Here is a 25,386-nt window from a genome sequence, read left to right as displayed (position 1 = left end):
CACACAGAGACCTGTACTTAACACATCACACACACGTGTACTTAACACATAACACACACACTTCTCCCTTCACCCCCTTCTCTCTCTCTCTCTCTCTCTCTTTTCTTTTCTCTTTCTTGTATTTCCGAGTGTTACGTAAGCTCCTCTGCCTGCACTAGCACTGACAGGATTTATAATCCTTTTCTGAGACTGTGGTTACATCATATGAAGTGTGTGTGTGTGTGTGTGTGTGTGTGCACTCTGCTGCACAGTAAACATAATTCCTGCTATTAAAGCAGTGAAACTGCTTCTAAAAGTGTTAGATGGTTAGTAGACTACTGTGTGTGTGTGTGTGTGTGTGTGTGTGTGAGAGTGATCATAAAGGACAGATAAACTCCTATGACCTCTGTACTGTATGTTAATGACCTTTATATTCAGGCTGCAGAGAAGGTTAATGTCATGTCTTAGAGTTAGAGTTAAAGAGGCTTATGTTAACGCTCCATCATGTAGAGTGAGTGTGAAAGTTTACACACCCCAGGATTTAATGGTGAGGATAAAGTGATAACAGTTTAAAAGTTTATGTTCTCCTTTAATAATATCTTTAGAATAGATCATTTTTATTTACTTATCTTTAGTTTTTTACCTTTATAAAATAGTAAATAAATATTCCATGGCTATAAAAGAAGTGGAGTGTATAAAATGTGACACTGCTGCGTAAAACACTCACATCAAACATAACCTGGTTATAAAATTTAAATATTATATACGGCTCAGTGTGTTACACACTCCAGTTTCATGCTCTACAAAACTGTGTGTGTGTGAGAGAGAGAGAGAGAGAGAGAGAGATGAAATCCATCTGCTCTGTAGTGATGCTGTATCACAGACTCATGTTCTGTAGCTTTATTAGAAGATTGAGGATATAAACAAATTATCGGACCATCAGATCGGACTCGGATCAGATCGGACTCGGATCAGATCGGACTCGGATCAGATCGGACTCGGATCAGATCGGACTCGGATCAGACTGGCATGACTTTGAGTTTCCTGAGATTTTCTCACTCTTTACACTGATGCTGTATGATGTCTCTGGATTCTGTGCAACACTTTACCATTTCGTGTGTGTGTGTGTGTGTGTGTGTGTGCTCTGACCAGTCACTCATAGCTGTCTGTTCAGTAGCCAAACCCATGGGCCTCCAGCCTGTTTGTGTTTTTATGATCATGCATGGAAAGATTGTGAATTCCCCCTTGTGGTTCTCAGCTTCCTGTCTTCCTTAAGTCCTGTGGCATGGCTGTGTGTGTGTTTGTGTGTGTGGTTAGATCTGTCTGGCATGTCTGTCATGTACTCATGTTATTGTGTAGAAAGCCGAATGACCACGTTACTATCTGCCTAATAAATGTCTTTATTGGCTCTTTGGTTTTGTTCAGAACAATATTTCCCCCTTGGGTCCTCTTTCTCTCTCTCTCTCTCTCTCTCTCTCTCTCTCTCTGTGTGTGTGTGTGTGTGTGTGTGTGTGCGCGTGCGCGTGCGCACCGATTGCTCTGATAAAAGTCAAGGGGGTGTAATATGAGCTATTTTAGATACTGTTACTAGGATAAAGTGACTCATCACAACACTACAGCTGTTTCATAAACACACACACACACACACACAACAGTGAATTCCTTGATTTAACAGATCAGATTTATTGATGCATTTGTGTGTGTGTGTTCTCAGGAGCATGCATAAACTGATGCAGCTGGAACGACTGGACCTGGGGAGTAATGAGTTCACTGAAGTGGTCAGTATTTCCCTCTCTCTCTCTCTCTCTCTCTCTCTCTCTCTCTGTGAGTATTTTCTTTTTGTAAACCCATTCTCTGTCCTGATGAGTGTGAGGTTAATAATGTGCTTTTTGTATTTAATAGAGGTTTTTGTTGGAGAATGTTTAATTGTTTTCTGGAGGCTTTGTTCAGGCTGCTGGTGCTTTTAGTTTAAGTTGGTTTATTTTTTTTTTTGTCGTTTGTTCATTTCTGATGATTAAATGACAATTTTTTTCTTCTTTCTCCTAGCCGGAGGTGTTGGAGCAACTTACAGGCATTAAAGAGCTGTGGATGGATGGGAACAAGCTGACAGTTTTACCCCCGGTGAGGGAGCAGTGTGTTTTATCTCACAGATATACTAGTGTGTGTGTGTGTGTGTGTGTGTGTGTTGCACCACAAGTAAGAGGGACATTTTACATTTATTCCACATTATCATATGACTTCCATACTCCTGCAGGATAAAGTAGATATTTTTATATAATATAATAAATTGGTTAAAGTTGGCTTGCATTAGCTGATTAACAGGTACAAGGTCATTAGTGCAGGTCACTAATCGAACTAGAGTTGTAACTGGAGACTGTTAGTGACCACAGACTGATTGATGGTGTTCTTAGTGCATGACCTAGTGACCCAGTGTTAATGTCTTCATTAATACAGACTTCAGGACACTTTGTTGCTCTGGATCGAGTAAATGACCAAAATATAACTGTAAATAAACACTCAGATTCTCCGAGTGGATCAGTTTATTCAGATCTCAGATTCCTGCGTCTCAGTGTCCAATCTAATCTGATCTCAGTTAAACAGACCTTTTCCTCCAAACTGCCTCTTTTTAACTGGGCTGTAATTAAAGTATTAGCATGCTGCTCTGTTCAGCACTTAGCCTCAGTGACAGTAATTACAGTCTGGCCTGCAGTGTGAGGATTAGTGTAGTGAACATCTTCAGAAACAGAACACACACCACAGCCGGGAACCAGCCAGAACCTGCCATTAACCACGCCCACGTCCATCTCACGTCCACTTCCATCCCACGTCCACTTCCATCTTACGTCCGCGTCCATCCCACGTCCACATCCATCTAACATCCACGTCCATCTCACGTCCATTCCACGTCCACATCCATCCCATGCCTGTCTTCCTCTACATGTTCTTCTGTTCTCCACACTTCTCCTCTCCATGTTCTCCACACTTCTCCTCTCCATGTTCTCCACAGTTCTCCTCTCCATGTTCTCCACAGTTCTCCTCTCCATGTTCTCCACAGTTCTCCTCTCCATGTTCTCCACACTTCTTCTCTCCATGTTCTCCACAGTTCTCCTCTCCATGTTCTCCACACTTCTTCTCTCCATGTTCTCCACACTTCTCCTCTCCATGTTCTCCACACTTCTCCTCTCCATGTTCTCCACACTTCTTCTCTCCATGTTCTCCACACTTCTTCTCTCCATGTTCTCCACACTTCTCCTCTCCATGTTCTCCACACTTCTCCTCTCCATGTTCTCCACACTTCTTCTCTCCATGTTCTCCACACTTCTTCTCTCCATGTTCTCCACACTTCTTCTCTCCATGTTCTCCACACTTCTTCTCTCCATGTTCTCCACACTTCTTCTCTCCATGTTCTCCACACTTCTTCTCTCCATGTTCTCCACACTTCTTCTCTCCATGTTCTCCACACTTCTTCTCTCCATGTTCTCCACACTTCTTCTCTCCATGTTCTCCACACTTCTTCTCTCCATGTTCTCCACACTTCTTCTCTCCATGTTCTCCACACTTCTTCTCTCCATGTTCTCCACACTTCTTCTCTCCATGTTCTCCACACTTCTTCTCTCCATGTTCTCCACACTTCTTCTCTTCATGTTCTCCACACTTCTTCTCTCCATGTTCTCCACACTTCTTCTCTCCATGTTCTCCACACTTCTTCTCTCCATGTTCTCCACACTTCTTCTCTCCATGTTCTCCACACTTCTTCTCTCCATGTTCTCCACACTTCTTCTCTCCATGTTCTCCACACTTCTTCTCTCCATGTTCTCCACAGTTCTTCTCTTCATGTTCTCCACACTTCTCTCCATGTTCTCCTGCTTTTGTGTAAATTCAGTTTTTCTTCTTGTTATTAGTGCTTTTGATTAAACTTGTTAAAACTGCCCAAGAGACTCATGCAGGCTGAGATTAATTAATCAGAGAGGGAGCTAGTCTCTCTCTTGCTCGCTCTCTCTCTCTCTCTCTCTCTCTCTCTCTCTCTCTCTCTCTCTCTCCCCTCTCTCCTGTTTCTCTCTCTCCTGTTTCTCTCTCTCCTGTTTCTCTCTCTCTCGCTCTCTCTCTCCCCTCTCACTCTCTCTCACACTCTGTCTGTCTCTCTCTCCTCACTCTCCCTCTCTCTCTCTCCTCACTCTGTCTGTCTCTCTCTCCTCACACTCTCTCTCTCTCACACACTCTGTCTCTCTCTCTCTCTCTCTCCCCTCTCACTCTCTCTCACACTCTGTCTGTCTCTCTCTCCTCACTCTCCCTCTCTCTCTCTCCTCTCTCTCTCTCTCTCTCTCTCACACACTGTCTCTCTCTCTCTCTCTCACACACTCTGTCTCTCTCTCTCTCTCTCTCTCTCTCTCTCTCTCTCTCACACACTCTGTCTGTCTCTCTCTCTCCTCACACTCTCTCTCTCTCCTCACTCTCTCTCTCTCTCTCTCTCTCTCTCCTCACTCTCTCTCTCTCTCTCTCTCTCTCTCTCACACACTCTGTCTGTCTCTCTCTCTCTCCTCACACTCTCTCTCTCTCTCCTCACTCTCTCTCTCTCTCCTCACACACTCTCTCTCTCTCTCTCTCTCTCTCTCTCACACACTCTGTCTCTCTCTCTCTCTCTCACACACTCTGTCTCTCTCTCTCTCTCTCTCTCACACACTCTGTCTGTCTCTCTCTCTCCTCACACTCTCTCTCTCTCCTCACTCTCTCTCTCTCTCTCTCTCTCACACACTCTGTCTGTCTCTCTCTCTCTCCTCACACTCTCTCTCTCTCTCCTCACTCTCTCTCTCTCTCTCTCACACACTCTGTCTGTCTCTCTCTCTCTCCTCACACACTCTCTCTCTCTCTCTCTCTCTCTCTCTCTCTCTCTCAGTATAAAAATGTGTTTGTTTGGTTTTTTTTTTCAGATGATTGGGTCGCTGAAGCAGCTGAAATATTTGGACGTGTCCAAGAACAACCTGGATATGGTGGACGAACAGATCAGTGGCTGTGAGAACCTGCAGGACCTGCTGCTGTCCAACAACGCTCTTACACAGCTGCCTAGCTCTATAGGTACACACACACACACACACACACACACACAAGCATATTGCAGCTGTAACATTCTTTTTAACATTTCATTACAGCTTCAGTAATTAAATGTATTTATTTTGTGCCTGTATCTAAATATTATTCAGTGTATAATTAACATTAATGAACATGTGAGAATATTCGGGCATATAGGGTAATAACTACACAGAATTATAAATCATGAGCAGGGAGGACCAGACCGGTCAGCAGCAGAGGCGTTATCATTATATATATATATAATGTGTGTGTGTGTGGATATATATATATATATATATATATATATATATATATAAAAGTGTGTGTTCTCTGCTGACAGAATGATAATTGATAAAGCATTAACAGTTGCTAATCTCCAGTTGCATGTGTGAAAAGTGGATTCTCAGTGCTGAACACAGAACACAGTTTGGTCCTAAATATTTAATATTAAACACCACACACACTTTGTGATGTAATGCTCACAAAGTTCACACACTTCTGTCCTTAGCAGAGTGTGGTGTTAATCTGCTCAGGAGTCTCATGTGATGATTTAACAAATCCCAGAACATCACTACAGTGGACAAGTGCTGGTGTGATGTGTATGTGTGTGTGTTAACACTACTGGATATGGAGAGTCACTACTGAGAAAATATATGAGGACTGATCCATCTTCCTCTCTCTCTCTCTCTCTCTCTCTCTCTTTGTGCAGGCTCTCTGAAGAAGCTGACCGCTCTGAAGGTGGATGAGAATCAGCTTGTGTGTTTGCCAGAGTCGATAGGCGGGTGTGTGTGTGAGAGAGACTGTGACTGATCTGTGGAACTCTCATTAATCACTGCCTCCATCACTGTGTTTAGCTCTCAGCTCCAATGGCTGAGGCAGAGAAAGAGAGAGAGACAGATGGACATCTGATACACAGACAGGGAGATAGAGACAAACTCAAACAGAGAGAGAGGGACAGACAGACACACTCGGACAGAGAGAGAGAGAGACAGATTCAGACAGACAGAGAGAGAGAGAGAGACTCAGAGTGAGAGAAGAGACACTTGTAAAGACTCGGAGAGAGAGATAAAAGATGATGATTAGCCCTCAGGCTCTCTCACTCCCCTGATACAGGATTAAGGAAATCTGTTCGATGGGATTATAATATAAGCTTTAATCTGAGTGGAGGTTTAAAGTTTACTGATTAATAGAGATTTAATGTGTGATGTCATTAGTGTGATTTGTCCTGCTCTCTCCACCAGACTCTCAACATCTGCTGTGATTTACAGCTCTTTCATTCAGTCCATCCTCAAATCCTCTTTCATCTGAAAGCTGCAGCTTTTTTCAAGTGTGAAGAGTGTGAAGTGTATGTGTGTGATCATGTATTCCTGTTATTCCTCTACAGTTGTCTGTAACCGTTATCTTCCTGTTGTTGTACAGACTCACAGCTCTGGATGAGTTGGACTGCAGCTTTAATGAGATCGAGTCTCTCCCTGCTTCCGTGGGAAAGTGTGTGAACCTGCGCACCTTCGCTGCTGACCATAACTTCCTCACCCAGCTGCCCCCTGAGGTCAGAACCTCATGAGTCAACACTAATTTTTAAAACTGTCACCTTCACATTTATGGCTAGAGAAAATGTTGAGTGGTGACTAAACAAGCCGACTTAATGCAGTGACCTGGGTGTTTATGCTTAAACACTGGCCGACATCACACCTGTACAGCTAACATTTCAGCATCTGACAGTAAACCTGTACAGGAAATGTTCCCCTCCTTTATCCACTCCATTTTTAATTACTGCTAAATTCCCAGTTAGAGGTGTGAAAGGATTATTGAAACCCACTGAAGTAGCAGCAGGATTATGGCTTAGGTATCACACACAGGCAGAGGATTTAAATTTGTGTGTGTGTGTGTGTGTGTGTTAAAGGGGTTAAAGGAGCATTCTCGTGTTCACATTAGCATTACTCTTCTCCCGTTTATGATGAATTGTTTACTGATTGCAGCGTCTAAGATCATAGTGTATGTGTGTGTGTGTGTGTAGATCGGCTGCTGGAAGAATGTCACTGTGCTGTTTCTGCACTCCAATAAACTGGAGTCTCTGCCTGAGGAGATGGGAGACATGCAGAAGCTCAAGGTCATCAATCTGAGCGACAACAAGTGAGACACGCACACACACACACTCTCTAATCCTGCACAGCTATCTTGTGTGCACTTTAAGTGGCAGTCCTTGATGATTGTGTAGGACTTGGCTTTACACCGATGTATTAAAACATTAGCAGGTCTTGCTAGCTACACACTTCATTAACTCAGCCACCATTTTGGAAAGGGTGACTGTAAATTAATCACCACCTTTTTACCAATCAGAATTCATGATTCAGTATTGCTGTAGTTTTAGTGCATGCTATTCTTTATTAGATATATATTTCACTCAGACTTTAGCTGGACGCATATCTGCAGTAAGAACGGTGTGTGGCTCTGATGAGCATGATGAACAGCATGAAGATGAAGTCTTTGTAAATAATAGTGTACATTAGACTTCATCTCAGGGTTGTGCTGTATTTGTACTTTTTTTTTAAGCAGCTGTTCCTCATCTGAATAGTCTCAGATCATTACATCCTGTTCTTCACGGTCTTCTGATTTGTTTTATCTCTGACTGGTTTGTGTTTGATGATGCGATTATTGGAGTGTGTGTGCAGTCAGGACAGCCTGTGAGACAGTGTGATGTGGTCGGTGTAGGAGAGTGCAGGAGAAACAGGATGTTATTCACAGTAAGAGTGTGTGGCTGTGTTTCAGACACAACACCACGAGATCTGATCTGAACTCTGTGCTCTTTCCCTAATCAGCTAGGAGACGACTCGTGTGTCACATGTAGTTCGTCACTGGTGGGCGTGGCTTGTCTAGCATGGTTTTAGTTTTGTTTTATTTTGATTGGGAAACATATATTGCTTTGTAGCTATATATAACATTATATAAAGTATAGCCGTATATATACACTGATCAGCCATAACACTCTGAGCACTGGGAGGTGAAGTGAATAAGACTGAGTATCTCCTCATCATGGCCCCTGTTAGTAGGTGGGATATATTAGGCAGCAAGTCAACATTTTGTCCTCAAAGTTGATGTTAGAAGCAGGAAAAATGGACAAGTGTAAGGATTTAAGTGAGTTTGACCAAAAGGACCAAATTGTGATGGCTAGACCACTGGATCAGAGCATCTCCAAAACTGCAGCTCTTGTGGGGTGTTCCCGGTCTGCAGTGGTCAGTATCTATCAAAAGTGGTCCAAGGAAGGAACAGTGGTGAACTGGGGACAGGGTCATGGGCAGTCAAGACTCATTGATGCACATGGGGAGAGAAGGCTGGCCCGTGTGATCCGATCCAACAGACGAGCTACTGTTGCTCAAAATGCTGAAGAAGTTAATGCTGGTTCTGATAGACAGGTATCAGAATACACAGTCCAGGACGGGTCAGGGCTGTTCTGGCAGCAAAAGGAGGACCAACACAATATTAGGCAGGTGGTCATAATGTTGTGGTCGGTGTATGTAGCTATATATTGCATCTACCTACATAAAGCACTAATCTGGTGTGTGATTTACAAGTCATACGCTACGCCTTGTTCTCAGATTAGATTAGCAAAGTGATCTATACTAACTACTAGGGCTGCACAATTAATGGATTTTCTAATGGTGATTACGATTACAGATGCCACGATTACATAATCGTTCAAAGCTGCGTTTACAAAAAAAAATCTACTTACGTTATTCAGCGTGCTTAAGGGGTGTTTATTGCATGTTACGTTGTGAGGGGCGAATAAAGACTTTTAATTGGCCTGATAGTCTGTAGGCGTGTCCTTATCAACTCCGATTATCCACTTGTGCATGTCTATCTCATCATGTTCATTTAAAGAAACATCAGATAGTTTACAAAGTGTTGCTGAGAAGAATCAAGAATTAGAACCGAAAAGACATGACTTTTGACTAACATCCTCTGTGCACACACACACGCGCGCACACACGCGCGCACAGGTCAAAATACAGCAAGAGTGTGCACTGGAATATGCTCTAGAACCATGCTCGCGGTACTGTAATGTTCTACACCTATCGGTCTGCACAGCGCCGCTTTCACACCATGTGACTAAAACACCTTACAGCTCTTGAGCATGACAGCAATAAAAAACGGTCAGAAAACGCAACAATCTTATTCTTGAGATAATAGCAACTTTTAATATTTAATGTTAACACAGTTGATAAAAGTCGGCTAACAAATGTACACTATATTGCCAAAAGTATTCGTTCACCCATCCAAATAATCAGAATCAGGTGTTCCAATCACTTCCATGGCCACAGGTGTATAAAATCAAGCACCTAGGCATGCAGACTGTTTTTACAAACATTTGTGAAAGAATGGGTCGCTCTCAGGAGCTCAGTGAATTCCAGTGTGGAACTGTGATAGGATGCCACCTGTGCAACAAATCCAGTCGTGAAATTTCCTCACTCCTAAATATTCCACAGTCAACTGTCAGCTGTATTATAAGAACGTGGAAGTGTTTGGGAACGACAGCAACTCAGCCACGAAGTGGTAGGCCACGTAAACTGACGGAGCGGGGTCAGCGGATGCTGAGGCGCATAGTGCGAAGAGGTCGCCAACTTTCTGCAGAGTCAATCGCTACAGACCTCCAAACTTCATGTGGCCTTCAGATGAGCTCAAGAACAGTGTGCAGAGAGCTTCATGGAATGGGTTTCCATGGCCGAGCAGCTGCATCCAAGCCGTACATCACCAAGTGCAATGCAAAGCGTCGGATGCAGTGGTGTAAAGCACGCCGCCACTGGACTCTAGAGCAGTGGAGACGCGTTCTCTGGAGGGACGAATCGCGCTTCTCCATCTGGCAATCTGATGGACGAGTCTGGGTTTGGCGGTTGCCAGGAGAACGGTACTTGTCTGACTGCATTGTGCCAAGTGTAAAGTTTGGTGGAGGGGGATTATGGTGTGGGGTTGTTTTTCAGGAGCTGGGCTTGGCCCCTTAGTTCCAGTGAAAGGAACTCTGAATGCTTCAGCATACCAAGACATTTTGGACAATTCCATGCTCCCAACTTTGTGGGAACAGTTTGGAGCTGGCCCCTTCCTCTTCCAACATGACTGTGCACCAGTGACCAAAGCAAGGTCCATAAAGACATGGATGACAGAGTCTGGTGTGGATGAACTTGACTGGCCTGCACAGAGTCCTGACCTCAACCCGATAGAACACCTTTGGGATGAATTAGAGTGGAGACTGAGAGCCAGGCCTTCTCGTCCAACATCAGTGTGTGACCTCACAAATGCGCTTCTGGAAGAATGGTCAAAAATTCCCATAAACACACTCCTAAACCTTGTGGACAGCCTTCCCAGAAGAGTTGAAGCTGTTATAGCTGCAAAGGGTGGACCGACGTCATATTGAACCCTATGGATTAGGAATGGGATGTCACTTAAGTTCATATGCGAGTCAAGGCAGGTGAGAGAATACTTTTGGCAATATAGTGTATGTTGTGTCCAAAAGGAGGCCCACTGTCCCTGATTCTGAAAACCCCTGACATAAGGACCCTTTAGAATATTATTCCATACCCAATATGTACAAAAGCCTTAAATTAAATAAGCCTAAAGATAGATCTAAAAAAAATATAAACTGTTAAAGCTCTAAGACATTACAGTCTGAACATCATCATGACTTTCTATTATTCACCTAATGCAGTATTTAAGTTAAAATACAGACATGGTTTAGGGGAACAATGGACCCAGAACAGACTTCATCATTCGGCTGTTCTGTCTGTTGATAAAGGAATTCTCAGCACTATAAATACTAGTATGGTGATTGACCATCAAGTCTCGGAGATACTCTCTGATGATTCCACCCTCAAAGAAATAGGACAGAAAAGTCACCAAGATAACAAATATTTGTTATAAAATATGGCATGCAGTTGCTTCAAACAATGATATAAAGCTATTCAAAACAGCATTTAATGTAAATTGTGATAATCGTAATTAATCATCGCAATTACAATTTCAAGGGGATAGATAGATAGATAGATAGATAGATAGATAGATAGATAGATAGATAGATAGATAGATAGATACAACTTTATATCTTTATAATTGACAGTTATGATTTTTACTCATAACTGTACACTCACTCGAAAAACCTTTGAGCTCTACTGCTTTCTTTTAGCCATGTTTTGGTCACTTCTTTACATCATCATACCTAATTTGTACAGAATTAAGAAACATTCAGTTCTCACTATCCTTAGTGTGGAGGTGGTATGAGGGTGTGTAACATCTCTGTCTCATGTGTTCAGGTTGAAGAATCTTCCTTACAGCTTCACCAAGCTGAATCAGATCACTGCTATGTGGCTCTCTGAGAACCAGGTAAGAGAACCAGCTTAGAACAAGCAAGACTAAAGCTCTTCTGTGTGTGTTTTTGTGTGTGTGTTTTTGTGTGTGTGTGTGTGTTTTAGTAGCTGCATTGTTGTAAATGAATCTCAGCAACTGAGAATATTCTGCGAGTACTCTGGTTTATTTATTTGTTTTTTTTAATTATAATTATATTTAAATATATAATTATTAAACTTATTGATTAGTAAATACTCTAAAATCTGAAGCAGTCATGTTCTATTAGCAGATGATTTTTTCTAATTTGACTCTAGAAAGAAGTAAAATAATTATTTAATAATGTATAAAGGCATCTCATAATCAGAGATACTGGAGTCATTTTCTGATATTCAGGATATTGTAATATTTTACTCAGAGATGGTTTTCAGTGTGTATCTGAGGAGTTCCTGATTAACTTCAACTTAGAAGTTTACACAAAAGGTGTGCGGTTCAGAACGGCAACAGTCTGCACTCGAGTCACCGAACTGACATGAGGCATTATCACCAGCTCTGAGTCAGGACAGTGATCTCATACTTATCTTCATTTTCATCATATTTCTCTCTGCAGTCCAAACCCCTGATCCCCCTGCAGAAGGACGAGGAACCGGACACACACAAAACTGTCCTCACCAACTACATGTTCCCTCAACAGAGCCGGACAGAGGAGTGTGAGTACTGACCTACCTCTCCCTCTCTCTCTGTCCCTCCCTCCCTCTCTCTATCTTTCTCTCTCTCTCCCTTTCTCTTGCTCTCTCTCTCTCTCTCTCTCTCTCTCTCTCACTGTCTCACACTAAAAAACACAATTATAATAAAACCCACATGTCCACATTTAGATGCTCAGACGTTATTGACTTGATGTTTGTGTGTTTTACAAAAATGTAAAATGTATTATAAGCTCATTATCATACACTCCATGTAGTGAACATGTCATTACTTCAGTTCTGATGATGATTAGATTAGATTAGATTTAGATTTAGATTAGATTAGATTCAACTTTGTCACTGCACATGTGGGTACAAGGCAACGAAATACAGTTAGCATCTAACCAGAAGTGCATTTTCGCAGTGCAAATAATTAGCATATATAAGTATATAACAATAAATAATTTGCGTATATAAACAATATACAAAATATATAAATAATTTGCATATATAACAGTATATAAACAGTATACAGTGGGAGGTAAATGCAATGAGTGCAAATGAGCAAGTGATTATAGTGGTGCAATAAAGAAGGTGTTGTATACCATGATAATAATTAAATATGTAAACAGTATACAGAGGAGTTATGTACAATGAGTGCAATGATTTAGATGTGTGCAATGAGGAAGATATTGTATACTATGATAAATAAAATGATGATAGGAAGGTAGGAAGTGTGTTTTTCCTGCTCTAAACAGAGAGCAGATGTCCATCACCGTTTTTAAATGACAGCGTAAATCTGCAGCCCTTCCTCAGGAACAGTGATGATGTTTAGATGAAACACGTGAGAGAGGTCTTCCCAAAGCTGTTCTTCTGGATATTTACAGTAAAACCCAAACACCTCTAGCAGAAGAAGACTAGTTCCATCTTCTGTAAGGAGCAGCATGACACGTGTACAGATTTATTCTACACTAACACCATTAAGTTAAGATTTTTACTGTGTTCTCCTGCAGGAGAGTCCTAAGTTCTCACACACAGATGCAGGTACAGAGGATAGATTGTTGTGTACCATGTCTCAGGCCTCCTGAGATCTGAGTATTTCTGTCTCTCTCTCTCTCTCTCTCTCTCTCTCTCTCTCTCCCTCCCTCAGACGCTCAGAACTCAGATGGTGAGAGCTTCAACCCGACTCTGTGGGAAGAACAGCGTAAACAGCGAGCACAAGTGGCCTTCGAGTGTGATGAAGACAAGGATGAGAGAGAGGCTCCACCAAGGGTCAGTTCTTTTCATTTGTTGTTCCTCTCTTTCTCTTGTTTCTCTCTGGGGTTACCCTGTCCGTGTTGTTCAGAACCTTTAACATCCTCTCTCTCTCTCTCTCTCTCTCTCTCTTTCTCTCTCTCTCCCCTTTATTAAACCAAAACGCATGTGTTCAAACATTAGTCTGAAACCTGCACTCATTCTGAGGAGCTCATATCAGATGTTCTGAGCTCATCACTGATGTTTAATGATGATCTCCTTCTCTCTCACGCGCACACACACACACACACAGTATTTTCAGGAATGAATGAGAGCTGAAATGACTAAATTGAGCTGTAATGTGTGAGTGTGTGAAAGTGGATTTAATTTATTTCATTCTGTCTTCAGTTGATCTCATGTTAACATTCAGATGATGTTTGGAATTGTTTTACGTTTGTGTTAAGTACAGAATTTTACCTCTGGTCATCTGTGAAGCTTCTGTGTTCTATTAGTGGTCAGAGATTTCCTCCACACTGCTGCTGAGCTCTGGACTGTGATTGGTCAGATGATGTTGATTAACATTCTATAACAGCAGGTCTTTCTGTAGCACAGCTGAATTAATAAATCAATTAATCAGCTTTAGGGAAGTGACAGTAGCTCTGGGTTGATTATTTTCCTATAATGACATGGTCTGGAGTGTGTTAGTTCTGGTCTGCCTGTGTGTATTCTGATCCCACGTTCACACCAGCAGGGGTTTTTATTGCCTTGGTCATTAGTGGGTGTTGCTTGATTTCATTGAAGGTTGATTGGTTCAATTCATAACCACATGTAGCAGCACCAAGAGTCTCCAGAGCAGTGACCAGGAACGGATATCTGATAGGAACTTTAACCCAGGGGTAAGGTTTCACAGCGGAGGGAAAAACAAGCACAACACACCTCCATCCCTCACTCCCACTGGTCATCACACTACTAATTTACATAAACTTGCTTTCTCCTCTTACTCTCCTTATCTACTTTAATCAGCGGTGTCTGTAATGTTAATGTAAATTTTGTGATGTATAGTTTCACAGTTAATTGTACTGTGTGTGTGTGTGTGTTGGGGTGGAGGGGGGTGACTGTGTGTGTGTGACAGTGAAGGGTTCTACTGGCTCAGCCAGTGTGATGTTGGGGTTTTTCAGGTGAATTTCAGAGGCACTTTGAGTGTGAGGCTCAGCATGGTGTCAGATCTGCATAAGAAGATGGTGACCCAAATGAATATAAACATCAGTTCATAGACATAAGATGCTGCTTCCTACTTCATAAACCCATATACAGATGTGTTTAGGAGGGCCAGCTGTTTGTCTGCAGCTGTAGTGTTCGAACAACATCGACTTGGTAACCATATTCCTCAGTTCATACAGCCTCGGCTCGTACCCTGCTCCTAGCGTCAGACTCAGAATTTTCCCTATAAAGCACTTGAATCCCTAAAACTAAACATCCCATAATTACCAGCATGTTAGTTAAAGTGATTCAAGATTCAAGAAGCTTTATTGTCATTTCAACTACATATATCTGACGCAGTACATAGTGAAATGAAACAACGTTTCTCCAGGACCTGGTGCTACAGAAACATACAACAAGTTCAACAAACACCACCACAGAGCTAGGACAGAAATTGTCTTAGCCACGTAAAGTGCACAGTGTGCAGCTAGGTGCAAACAGAGCATAGACAAGACAGTGCAAAAGACAATAAATACAAGAAAGACGACACAAAAGAACACAGGACACTTAGCGCCGAAAAGAAAGAAAAGAACGTGTACTGGAATGTAAGTGAAATAAAATAAGATAAAGTGAAATGATGTAAAAAAAAAAAAAAAAAGCATTGTGCAAAAATACACAGCAGCGGTTGAGGTAGTGCAAATAGAAATAAACATAAATATAACTATAGCAGCGGATGACAGGTAGAGGTAGTGCAGTAAGTAATGAACAATATAAATTGTGTGTGTGTGTATCCACACAGTCAAGAGAGCGTGTGTGTGTATCTGTGTGTGAGAGAGACAGAGAGTTGATATACAGTTCAGTCCTGAGTGAGAGTGTGTGTGTGTGTGTGTGTGTGTGTGTGTGAGAGAGTGTAGAACAGTTCAGTCCTGGGTGTTGAGGAGCCTGATGGCTTGAGGAAAGAAACTGTTACACAGTCTGGTTGTGAGGCCCGAATGCTCTGGTACCTCTTTCCAGATGGCAGGAGGGTGAAGAGTGTGTGTGAGGGGTGTGTGGGGTGTGTAAGAGTGTGTGTGAGGGGTGTGTAAGAGTGTGTGTGAGGGGTGTGTGGGGTGTGTAAGAGTGTGTGTGGGGTGTGTAAGAGTGTGTGTGAGGGGTGTGTGGGGTGTGTGTAAGAGTGTGTGTGAGGGGTGTGCGGGGTGTGTAAGAGTGTGTGGGGTGTGTAAGAGTGTGTGTGAGGGGTGTGTAAGGGGTGTGTGGGGTGTGTAAGAGTGTGTGTGGGGTGTGTAAGAGTGTGTGTGAGGGGTGTGTGGGGTGTGTAAGTGTGTGTGTGTGGGGTGTGTAAGAGTGTGTGTGTGGGGTGTGTAAGTGTGTGTGTGAGGGGTGTGTGTGGTGTGTAAGAGTGTGTGTGGGGTGTGTGTAAGAGTGTGTGTGAGGGGTGTGTAAGAGTGTGTGTGAGGGGTGTGTAAGAGTGTGTGTGAGGGGTGTGTAAGAGTGTGTGTGTGGGGTGTGTAAGAGTGTGTGTGAGGGGTGTGTGGGGTGTGTAAGAGTGTGTGTGTGTGTGTGTGTGAGAGTGTAGAACAGTTCAGTCCTGGGTGTTGAGGAGCCTGATGGCTTGAGGAAAGAAACTGTTACACAGTCTGGTTGTGAGGCCCGAATGCTCCGGTACCTCTTTCCAGATGGCAGGAGGGTGAAGAGTGTGTGTGAGGGGTGTGTGGGGTGTGTAAGAGTGTGTGTGAGGGGTGTGTAAGAGTGTGTGTGAGGGGTGTGCGGGGTGTGTAAGAGTGTGTGTGAGGGGTGTGTGGGGTGTGTAAGAGTGTGTGTGAGGAGTGTGTAAGAGTGTGTGTGGGGGGTGTGGGGGGTGTGTAAGAGTGTGTGTGAGGGGTGTGTGTGAGGGGTGTGTGGGGTGTGTAAGAGTGTGTGTGAGGGGTGTGTGGGGTGTGTAAGAGTGTGTGTGAGGGGTGTGGGGGGGTGTAAGAGTGTGTGAGGGGTGTGTGGGGTGTGTAAGAGTGTGTGTGGGGTGTGTAAGAGTGTGTGTGAGGGGTGTGTGGGGTGTGTGTGAGGGGTGTGTGGGGTGTGTGTGAGGGGTGTGTGTGGTGTGTGTGAGGGGTGTGTGGGGTGTGTAAGAGTGTGTGTGAGGGGTGTGTGGGGTGTGTGTGGTGTGTAAGAGTGTGTGTGGGGTGTGTAAGAGTGTGTGTGAGGGGTGTGTGTGAGGGGTGTGTAAGAGTGTGTGTGAGGGTTGTGTGGGGTGTGTAAGAGTGTGTGTGGGGTGTGTGTGGTGTGTGTGGGGTGTGTGTGGTGTGTAAGAGTGTGTGTGAGGGGTGTGTGGGGTGTGTAAGAGTGTGTGTGAGGGGTGTGTGGGGTGTGTAAGAGTGTGTGTGAGGGGTGTGTGGGGTGTGTAAGAGTGTGTGTGAGGGGTGTGTGGGGTGTGTAAGAGTGTGTGTGAGGGGTGTGTGGGGTGTGTAAGAGTGTGTGTGGGGTGTGTAAGAGTGTGTGTGAGGGGTGTGTGGGGTGTGTAAGAGTGTGTGTGAGGGGTGTGTGGGGTGTGTAAGAGTGTGTGTGAGGGGTGTGTGGGGTGTGTAAGAGTGTGTGTGGGGTGTGTAAGAGTGTGTGTGAGGGGTGTGAGGGGTGTGTAAGAGTGTGTGTGAGGGGTGTGTGGGGTGTGTAAGAGTGTGTGTGGGGTGTGTAAGAGTGTGTGTGAGGGGTGTGTGGGGTGTGTAAGAGTGTGTGTGAGGGGTGTGTGGGGTGTGTAAGAGTGTGTGTGAGGGGTGTGTGGGGTGTGTAAGAGTGTGTGTGGGGTGTGTAAGAGTGTGTGTGAGGGGTGTGTGGGGTGTGTAAGAGTGTGTGTGAGGGGTGTGTGGGGTGTGTAAGAGTGTGTGTGAGGGGTGTGTGGGGTGTGTAAGAGTGTGTGTGAGGGGTGTGTGGGGTGTGTAAGAGTGTGTGTGAGGGGTGTGTGGGGTGTGTAAGAGTGTGTGTGAGGGGTGTGTGGGGTGTGTAAGAGTGTGTGTGAGGGGTGTGTGGGGTGTGTAAGAGTGTGTGTTAGGGGTGTGTAAGAGTGTGTGTGTGGGGGGGGTGTGTGGTGTGTGAGGGGTGTGTAAGAGTGTGTGTGAGTGGGGTGTGTGGGGTGTGTAAGAGTGTGTGTGAGGGGTGTGTGGGGTGTGTAAGAGTGTGTGTGAGGGGTGTGTGAGGGGTGTGTAAGAGTGTGTGTGAGGGGTGTGTAAGAGTGTGTGTGAGGGGTGTGTGAGTGGTGTGTGAGGGGTGTGTAAGAGTGTGTGTGAGGGGTGTGTAAGAGTGTGTGTGAGGGGTGTGTAAGAGTGTGTGTGAGGGGTGTGTAAGAGTGTGTGTGAGGGGTGTGTAAGAGTGTGTGTGAGGGGTGTGTGAGGGGTGTGTGGTGTGTAAGAGTGTGTGTGAGGGGTGTGTGTGGTGTGTAAGAGTGTGTGTGAGGGTTGTGTGAGGGGTGTGTGTGGTGTGTGAGGGGTGTGTAAGAGTGTGTGTGGGGTGTGTGAGTGGGGTGTGTGGGGTGTGTGTGGGGTGTGTGAGGGGTGTGTGTGGTGTGTAAGAGTGTGTGTGAGGGGTGTGTGTGGGGTGTGTGTGGTGTGTAAGAGTGTGTGTGAGGGGTGTGTGTGGTGTGTGTAAGAGTGTGTGTGAGGGGTGTGTGGGGTGTGTGAGTGGTGTGTGAGGGGTGTGTGGGGTGTGTGAGGGGTGTGTAAGAGTGTGTGTGGGGTGTGTGAGGGGTGTGTGTGGTGTGTGTGAGGGGTGTGTAAGAGTGTGTGTGAGGGGTGTGTGAGGGGTGTGTGTGTGTGTGAGTGTGTGTGTGAGGGGTGTGTGGGGTGTGTAAGAGTGTGTGTGAGGGGTTGTGTGGGGGGTGTGTGTGGTGTGGGAGGGGTGTGTAAGAGTGTGTGTGGGGTGTGTGAGTGGGGTGTGTGTGGGGTGTGTGTGGGGTGTGTGAGGGGTGTGTGTGGTGTGTAAGTGTGTGTGTGAGGGGTGTGTGTGGTGTGTAAGAGTGTGTGTGAGGGGTGTGTGTGGTGTGTGTAAGAGTGTGTGTGAGGGGTGTGTGAGTGGTGTGTGAGGGTTGTGTGGGGTGTGTGAGGGGTGTGTAAGAGTGTGTGTGAGGGATGTGTGTGGTGTGTAAGAGTGTGTGTGAGGGATGTGTGTGGTGTGTAAGAGTGTGTGTGAGGGGTGTGTGGGTTGTGTAAGAGTGTGTGTGAGGGGTGTGTGGGGTGTGTAAGAGTGTGTGTGAGGGGTGTGTGGGGTGTGTAAGAGTGTGTGTGAGGGGTGTGTGGGGTGTGTAAGAGTGTGTGTGTGGGGTGTGTGAGGGGTGTGTAAGAGTGTGTGTGAGGGGTGTGTGAGGGGTGTGTGAGGGGTGTGTAAGAGTGTGTGTGAGGGGTGTGTGAGGGGTGTGTAAGAGTGTGTGTGAGGGGTGTGTAAGAGTGTGTGTGAGGGGTGTGTGTGAGGGGTGTGTAAGAGTGTGTGTGAGGGGTGTGTGGGGGTGTGTAAGAGTGTGTGTGAGTGGGGTGTGTGAGGGGTGTGTGTGTGTGAAGAGTGTGTGTGAGGGGTGTGTGTGGTGTGTAAGAGTGTGTGTGAGGGGTGTGTGTGGGGTGTGTGTGGTGTGTAAGAGTGTGTGTGGGGTGTGTAAGTGTGTATGAGGGGTGTGAGTGGGGTGTGTAAGAGTGTGTGTGAGGGGTGTGTGTGGGGTGTGTAAGAGTGTGTGTGAGGGGTGTGTGAGGTGTGTAAGAGTGTGTGTGGGGGATGTAAGAGTGTGTGTGAGGGGTGTGTGTGGGGTGTGTAAGAGTGTGTGTGAGGGGTGTGTGTGTAAGAGTGTGTGTGAGGGGTGTGTGGGGTGTGTAAGAGTGTGTGTGAGGGGTGTGTGTGGGGTGTGTAAGAGTGTGTGGGGGGTGTGTAAGGGGTGTGAGGGGTGTGTAAGAGTGTGTGTGGGGTGTGTAAGAGTGTGTGTGGGGTGTGTAAGAGTGTGTGTGAGGGGTGTGTGGGGTGTGTAAGAGTGTGTGTGAGGGGTGTGTGGGGTGTGTGAGGGGTGTGTGAGGGGTGTGTGAGTGGTGTGTGTGGGGTGTGTAAGAGTGTGTGTGAGGGGTGTGTAAGAGTGTGTGTGAGGGGTGTGTGAGGGGTGTGTGAGGGGTGTGTGTGGGGTGTGTAAGAGTGTGTGTGAGGGGTGTGTGAGGGGTGTGTGAGAGTGTGTGTGAGGGGTGTGTGGGGTGTGTGAGAGTGGGTGTGTGAGTGTGTGTGAGGGGTGTGTGGGGTGTGTAAGAGTGTGTGTGAGAGTAGATGTGAGGGGTGTGTGAGAGTGTGTGTGAGGGGTGTGTGAGAGTGTGTGTGTGAGGGGTGTGTGAGAGTGTGTGTGTGTGGGGTGTGTAAGAGAGTGTGTGAGTGGGGTGTGTGGGGTGTGTGAGGGGTGTGTGTGGTGTGTAAGAGTGTGTGTGAGGGGTGTGTGAGGGGTGTGTGGTGTGTAAGAGTGTGTGTGAGGGGTGTGTGTGAGGGTTGTGTGAGGGGTGTGTGTGGTGTGTGAGGGGTGTGTAAGAGTGTGTGTAAGAGTGTGTGTGGGGTGTGTGAGGGGTGTGTGTGGTGTGTAAGAGTGTGTGTGAGGGGTGTGTGGTGTGTAAGAGTGTGTGTGAGGGGTGTGTGAGGGGTGTGTGTGGTGTGTAAGAGTGTGTGTGAGGGGTGTGTGAGTGGTGTGTGTGGGGTGTGTAAGAGTGTGTGTGAGGGGTGTGTGAGGGGTGTGTAAGAGTGTGTGTGAGGGGTGTGTGAGTGGTGTGTGTGGGGTGTGTGTGGTGTGTGTAAGAGTGTGTGTGTGGGGTGTGTGAGGGGTGTGTGTGGTGTGTAAGAGTGTGTGTGAGGGGTGTGTGGGGTGTGTAAGAGTGTGTGTGAGGGGTGTGTGGGGTGTGTAAGAGGGTGTGTGAGGGGTGTGTTGAGTGTGTGTAAGAGGTGTGTGTGAGGGGTGTGTAAGAGTGTGTGTAAGAGTGTGTGTGGGGTGTGTGAGGGGTGTGTGAGGGGTGTGTGGGGTGTGTAAGAGTGTGTGTAAGAGTGTGTGTGAGGTGTGTGTGAGGGGTGTGTGAGGGGTGTGAGGGGTGTGTGAGGTGTGTAAGAGTGTGTGTGAGGGGTGTGTGGGGTGTGTGTGAGGGGTGTGTGTGGTGTGTAAGAGTGTGTGTGAGGGGGTGTGTGGGGTGTGTGAGAGGGTGTGTGAGGTGTGTGGGAGGGGTGTGTGGGGGGTGTGTGGGGTGTGTGAGGGGTGTGTGGGGGGTGTGTGGGGTGTGTGAGGGGTGTGTGGGGTGTGTAAGAGTGTGTGTGAGGGGTGTGTGGGGTGTGTGAGGGGTGTGTGGGGTGTGTAAGAGTGTGTGAGGGGTGTGTGGGGTGTGTAAGAGTGTGTGTGGGGTGTGTGGGGTGTGTAAGAGTGTGTGTGAGGGGTGTGTGGGGTGTGTAAGAGTGTGTGTGGGGTGTGTGAGGGGTGTGTGGGGTGTGTAAGAGTGTGTGTGAGGGGTGTGTGGGGTGTGTAAGAGTGTGTGTGGGGTGTGTGAGGGGTGTGTGGGGTGTGTAAGAGTGTGTGTGGGGTGTGTGAGGGGTGTGTGGGGTGTGTAAGAGTGTGTGTGAGGGGTGTGTGGGGTGTGTAAGAGTGTGTGTGAGGGGTGTGTGAGGGGTGTGTGGGGTGTGTAAGAGTGTGTGTGAGGGGTGTGTGGGGTGTGTAAGAGTGTGTGAGGGTGTGTGTGGGGTGTGTAAGGGTGTGTGTGAGGTGTGTGTGAGGGGTGTGTGGGGTGTGTAAGAGTGTGTGTGAGGGGTGTGAGGGGTGTGTGTGAGGGGTGTGTGAGTGTGTGTGAGGGGTGTGTGGAGTGTGTAAGAGTGTGTGTGAGGGGTGTGTGGGGTGTGTGAGGGGTGTGTGGGGTGGTGTGTGAGGGGTGTGTGGGGTGTGTGGGGTGTGTGAGGGGTGTGTAAGAGTGTGTGAGGGGTGTGTGGGGTGTGAGGGGTGTGTGAGGGGTGTGTGAGGGGTGTGTGGGGTGTGTAAGAGTGGGTGTGAGGTGTGTGTGAGGGGTGTGTGGGGTGTGTAAGAGTGGGTGTGAGGGGTGTGTGGAGTGTGTCTGTGGGGTGTGTGAGTGTGTGTGAGGGGTGTGTGGAGTGTGTGTGAGGTGTGTGTGAGGTGTGTGTGAGGGGTGTGTGGGGTGTGTGAGGGGGTGTGTGGGGTGTGTAAGAGTGTGTGTGAGGGGTGTGTAGAGTGTGTGAGGGGTGTGAGGGGTGTGTGAGGGGTGTGTGGGGTGTGTAAGAGTGTGTGTGAGGGGTGTGTGAGGGGTGTGTGAGGGGTGTGTGGGGTGTGTAAGAGTGTGTGTGAGGGGTGTGTGGGGTGTGTAAGAGTGTGTGTGAGGGGTGTGTGAGGGGTGTGTGAGGGGTGTGTGTGGGGTGTGTGGGGTGTGTGAGGGGTGTGTGGGGTGTGTGAGGGGTGTGTGGGGTGTGTAAGAGTGTGTGTGAGGGGTGTGTGGGGTGTGTGGGGGTGTGTGAGGGGTGTGTGGGGTGTGTAAGAGTGTGTGTGAGGGGTGTGTGGTGTGTGTGGGGTGTGTGAGGGGTGTGTAAGAGTGTGTGGGGTGTGTGAGGGGTGTGAGGGGTGTGTGAGGGGTGTGTGGGGTGTGTGGGGTGTGTGAGGGGTGTGTAAGAGTGTGTGAGGGGTGTGTGGGGTGTGTGAGGGGTGTGAGGGGTGTGTGAGGGGTGTGTAAGAGTGTGTGAGGGGTGTGTGGGGTGTGTGAGGGGTGTGAGGGGTGTGTGAGGGGTGTGTGAGTGTGTGTGGGGTGTGTGGGGTGTGTGAGGGGTGTGTAAGAGTGTGTGAGGGGTGTGTGGGGTGTGTGAGGGGTGTGAGGGGTGTGTGAGGGGTGTGTGTCTGTCCTCACTGTCCCCTGAAGGGTCTTGTGATCTGAGACGGTGCAGTTCCCAAACCAGGCAGTGATGCAGCTGCTCAGGACGCTCTCCATGGTCCCTCTGTAGAACACAGTCAGGATGGGGGAGGGAGATGGGCTTTCCTCAGCCTCCTCAGGAAGTAGAGGCGCTGCTGGGCTTTCCTGGTGATGGAGCTGGTGTTGAGTGACCAGGTGAAGTGGATTCCTTATCGAGACAAAATTTCAACACCCTTCTTCTCTGGATACCTAGACGCTGAAGCTGAAACCCATCATCATCTGGGTCACTTCTAACTACACCAAATCAACTCTGCTAAAATGAAGACAATTCCTCAACCTCTCCTTTATATCCAGACACGGTCAGACGCTATACACAAGATATACTGTATTGGACACTCAAGACAATAAAGAAGCCCCGCCATTAAACATATATTAATGGACTGTTATGCTCTTAACCACACTAGACAACACAGAAAATAGGGATTTAGCAGTCTTCTAAAATCTCTAAGAAGAAGTTCTTATGAAGGACCTCATATAACTGCTGTTGATACAGGTGAAATACTGTAAAAATTCTGTTCTTGTAATAATATAAGAACATCTAAAGCATCTCCCTTTGATCATCGTTAGCAATTCTCAACTGCTTACTCCACCCTCTGACACGCCCTCTTACATGCCCTCCTTTTAATATATTTGCATGTATACCTCGTTAACACATTTTCTAATTTAACTCCATCCCATGTTCACATTGTCCATGTTTTATTTAAGGCCTTCTCAGAGAGGTTTTATTTAAAACACTAAAACTGTAAATGCTGATCTGGAGAAGAAGATAAAATAATTTGAGAGAGTTGATGGAGCGGGTTTAATGTCAGTCCTGCCCTGCATTCACAAACACAAAGGTACAAGCAGAGAGAGGGGAAAAGGCAGTGGAAAAAACGAGAATAAAAACATTTATATCACATTTAGAAATATAATTTAGGTTGTGTAATTATTGATATTTTATCAGTGTTGTACCCAAAAGCCATACTTGAGTAAAAGTACAGGTATTTTGTTAGAAAATGACTCAAGTAAAAGTTAACCTTTATAATTCTACTTGAGTAAAAGTCTTAAAGTCTCTGAAATAAGCTGTACTTAAGTATCAAAAGTAGTATTTTCATGAATGTATTCAAGTATGGAAAGTAAAAGTAGAAGTAAATTAATAAAAAAGCAAACTAAAAATTTGGAGAATTATGAATTTTATTCTGTTTTGCTTTCTTTCTTAAACTTCTCAATCAGTGCAGCACCAAAAAATAAGACTTGCATGAAAGAAAGAAGAGGCCTTTAGAACTGTATTGTAATGAAGTGTACAGTATCAGTGTCTCCATACCTGTGAGCTTGTAACTAAGGCCATGTCCACTCGTACCCGGGGATTTTTAAGAAGGGAGATTTTTCTCTGTGTTTTGACCTTTCGTCCACATGCTAATGCAGTTTGAGTTCGGTGAAAACGAAGCTTTTGGAAAACTCCTTCCAAAGTGAAGATTTTCCAAAACTCAGTTTTCAGTGGTGTTGTGTGGACAGGGGGAACGGAGATTCTGACGAATTGACCTCATTGTCTGTGAGCCGGTCTCCTTGATTTGACGTCAGCTTTGTTTATGGAGATATTTTGTGCAATAGCAGACTTACGTAAACTACTGACTGTGTTAATGTTGTTTACTGGACTTTTTACATGTGCACACACACACACACACACAGTTACTCACACATTACGGTCATGAACAGAGGGTCGGAATGTAATATGGAGCTCACTGCTGCTGCATACAGAACTCCCACAACACACAGAGCGATGGCGGTTTTGGATGAGACCCGGTCAGACTACCGGAACCGGTAATAAAGTTTTGTCTAGGCTTCTGATTGGCTAGGCTCCTGACAGCGCTTAACAGGGCTTCTGATTGGCTAGGCTCCTGACAGCACTTAACAGGGCTTCTGATTGGCTAGGCTCCTGACAGCACTTAACAGGGCTTCTGATTGGCTAGGCTCCTGACAGCACTTAACAGGGCATTTTGCGTTTTCATGTGGACAAAGTCATCATTAACCACAAACTTCCTTTACCGCAAATTTGGATGCAGGTTTTTTTTTGTAGTAAGTAACGAAAATGCCTAACAGAAAATGTATCGGAGTAAAAGTCTAGAATTTGTTTAAAAAAAGTAGTAAAGTAAAAGTTGACAGAAATATAAAAACTCAAGTAAAGTACAAAAACTCTCTTAAGTAGTGTAACAAATTAATTTTACTTCGTTACTTTACACCACTGTATTTTATGTAGAATTATAGTGTTTTTTAAATGAAATGAGACTCCTGGTGTAAGGGTGTACACATTTTTGCATGCTTTTTCTAATTGATATTAAAGGTTTGTTGTTTTTTTCTCCTATGCTTACAATATGCTTACAGTCTGTTTATCCTGCTTTGAGATTGCATTTAGCCTCCTGGGGTGTGTGTGTGTGTGTGTGTGTGTGTGTCTGGTGTTCTTAATTTGCCAAAAACACACGCAGTCCCTCAAGCTGTCTCTGTCTGATAGCCCCTGACCATTTGGTCAGAACAGAAGGCTGAGATTTAATCTCACACTGTGAACTTTGTCGTTCCTGCAATGACCTGAATCACAGCCACAATATAAAAAAGCATGAAAATTGGGACAATTATGAAGTTCTTAAAGCATGCTGTGTGTGTGTGTTTTCAGGAAGGGAACCTAAGGCGTTACCCCACGCCATACCCTGACGAGCTGAAGAACATGGTGAAGACAGCGCAGTCTGTGGCTCACCGCCTGAAAGAGGACGAGTCTGGAGACGAGACGGCCGGAGAGAGGAACCACATTGGAGTGCAGAGTGTAGGGGTGAAGGTGAGCACTCACACTGACGTGTACTCCCAAAACCTGGCATAAACAATCATACTCACACTTCATAAACATAAGGAACAGCTGGCTGTTAGAGAAAGAAACTAGGACCAACATAAAGGTTATTTGTGAAGGATTTGTGTAGCTGTGATGT

The 25,386-nt window shown here is 45.8% G+C and overlaps 1 protein-coding gene across 3 annotated transcripts in view; it reads left to right on the top strand.

Annotated features, from left to right (window-relative positions):
- erbin (erbb2 interacting protein) overlaps window positions 1–25,386 on the top strand; it is an 84,643-nt gene that overhangs the window by 44,481 nt on the left and 14,776 nt on the right. For all 3 annotated transcript variants that reach the window (XM_058412808.1, XM_058412809.1, XM_058412807.1), the window contains 10 exons: window positions 1,694–1,757; window positions 2,026–2,100; window positions 4,908–5,052; window positions 5,756–5,828; window positions 6,466–6,595; window positions 7,064–7,179; window positions 11,346–11,415; window positions 11,987–12,086; window positions 13,210–13,331; window positions 25,080–25,238. In XM_058412808.1, coding sequence (XP_058268791.1) covers window positions 1,694–1,757; window positions 2,026–2,100; window positions 4,908–5,052; window positions 5,756–5,828; window positions 6,466–6,595; window positions 7,064–7,179; window positions 11,346–11,415; window positions 11,987–12,086; window positions 13,210–13,331; window positions 25,080–25,238 — 1,054 coding nt within the window. The remainder of the gene's footprint in view (window positions 1–1,693; window positions 1,758–2,025; window positions 2,101–4,907; window positions 5,053–5,755; window positions 5,829–6,465; window positions 6,596–7,063; window positions 7,180–11,345; window positions 11,416–11,986; window positions 12,087–13,209; window positions 13,332–25,079; window positions 25,239–25,386) is intronic.

The sequence above is a fragment of the Hemibagrus wyckioides genome, linkage group LG16, assembly GCF_019097595.1.
Source record: "Hemibagrus wyckioides isolate EC202008001 linkage group LG16, SWU_Hwy_1.0, whole genome shotgun sequence".
NCBI lineage: Eukaryota > Metazoa > Chordata > Actinopteri > Siluriformes > Bagridae > Hemibagrus > Hemibagrus wyckioides.
The sequence above is the reverse complement of the archived record's forward strand: the minus strand, read 5'-3'. Positions and strand labels throughout refer to the sequence as shown.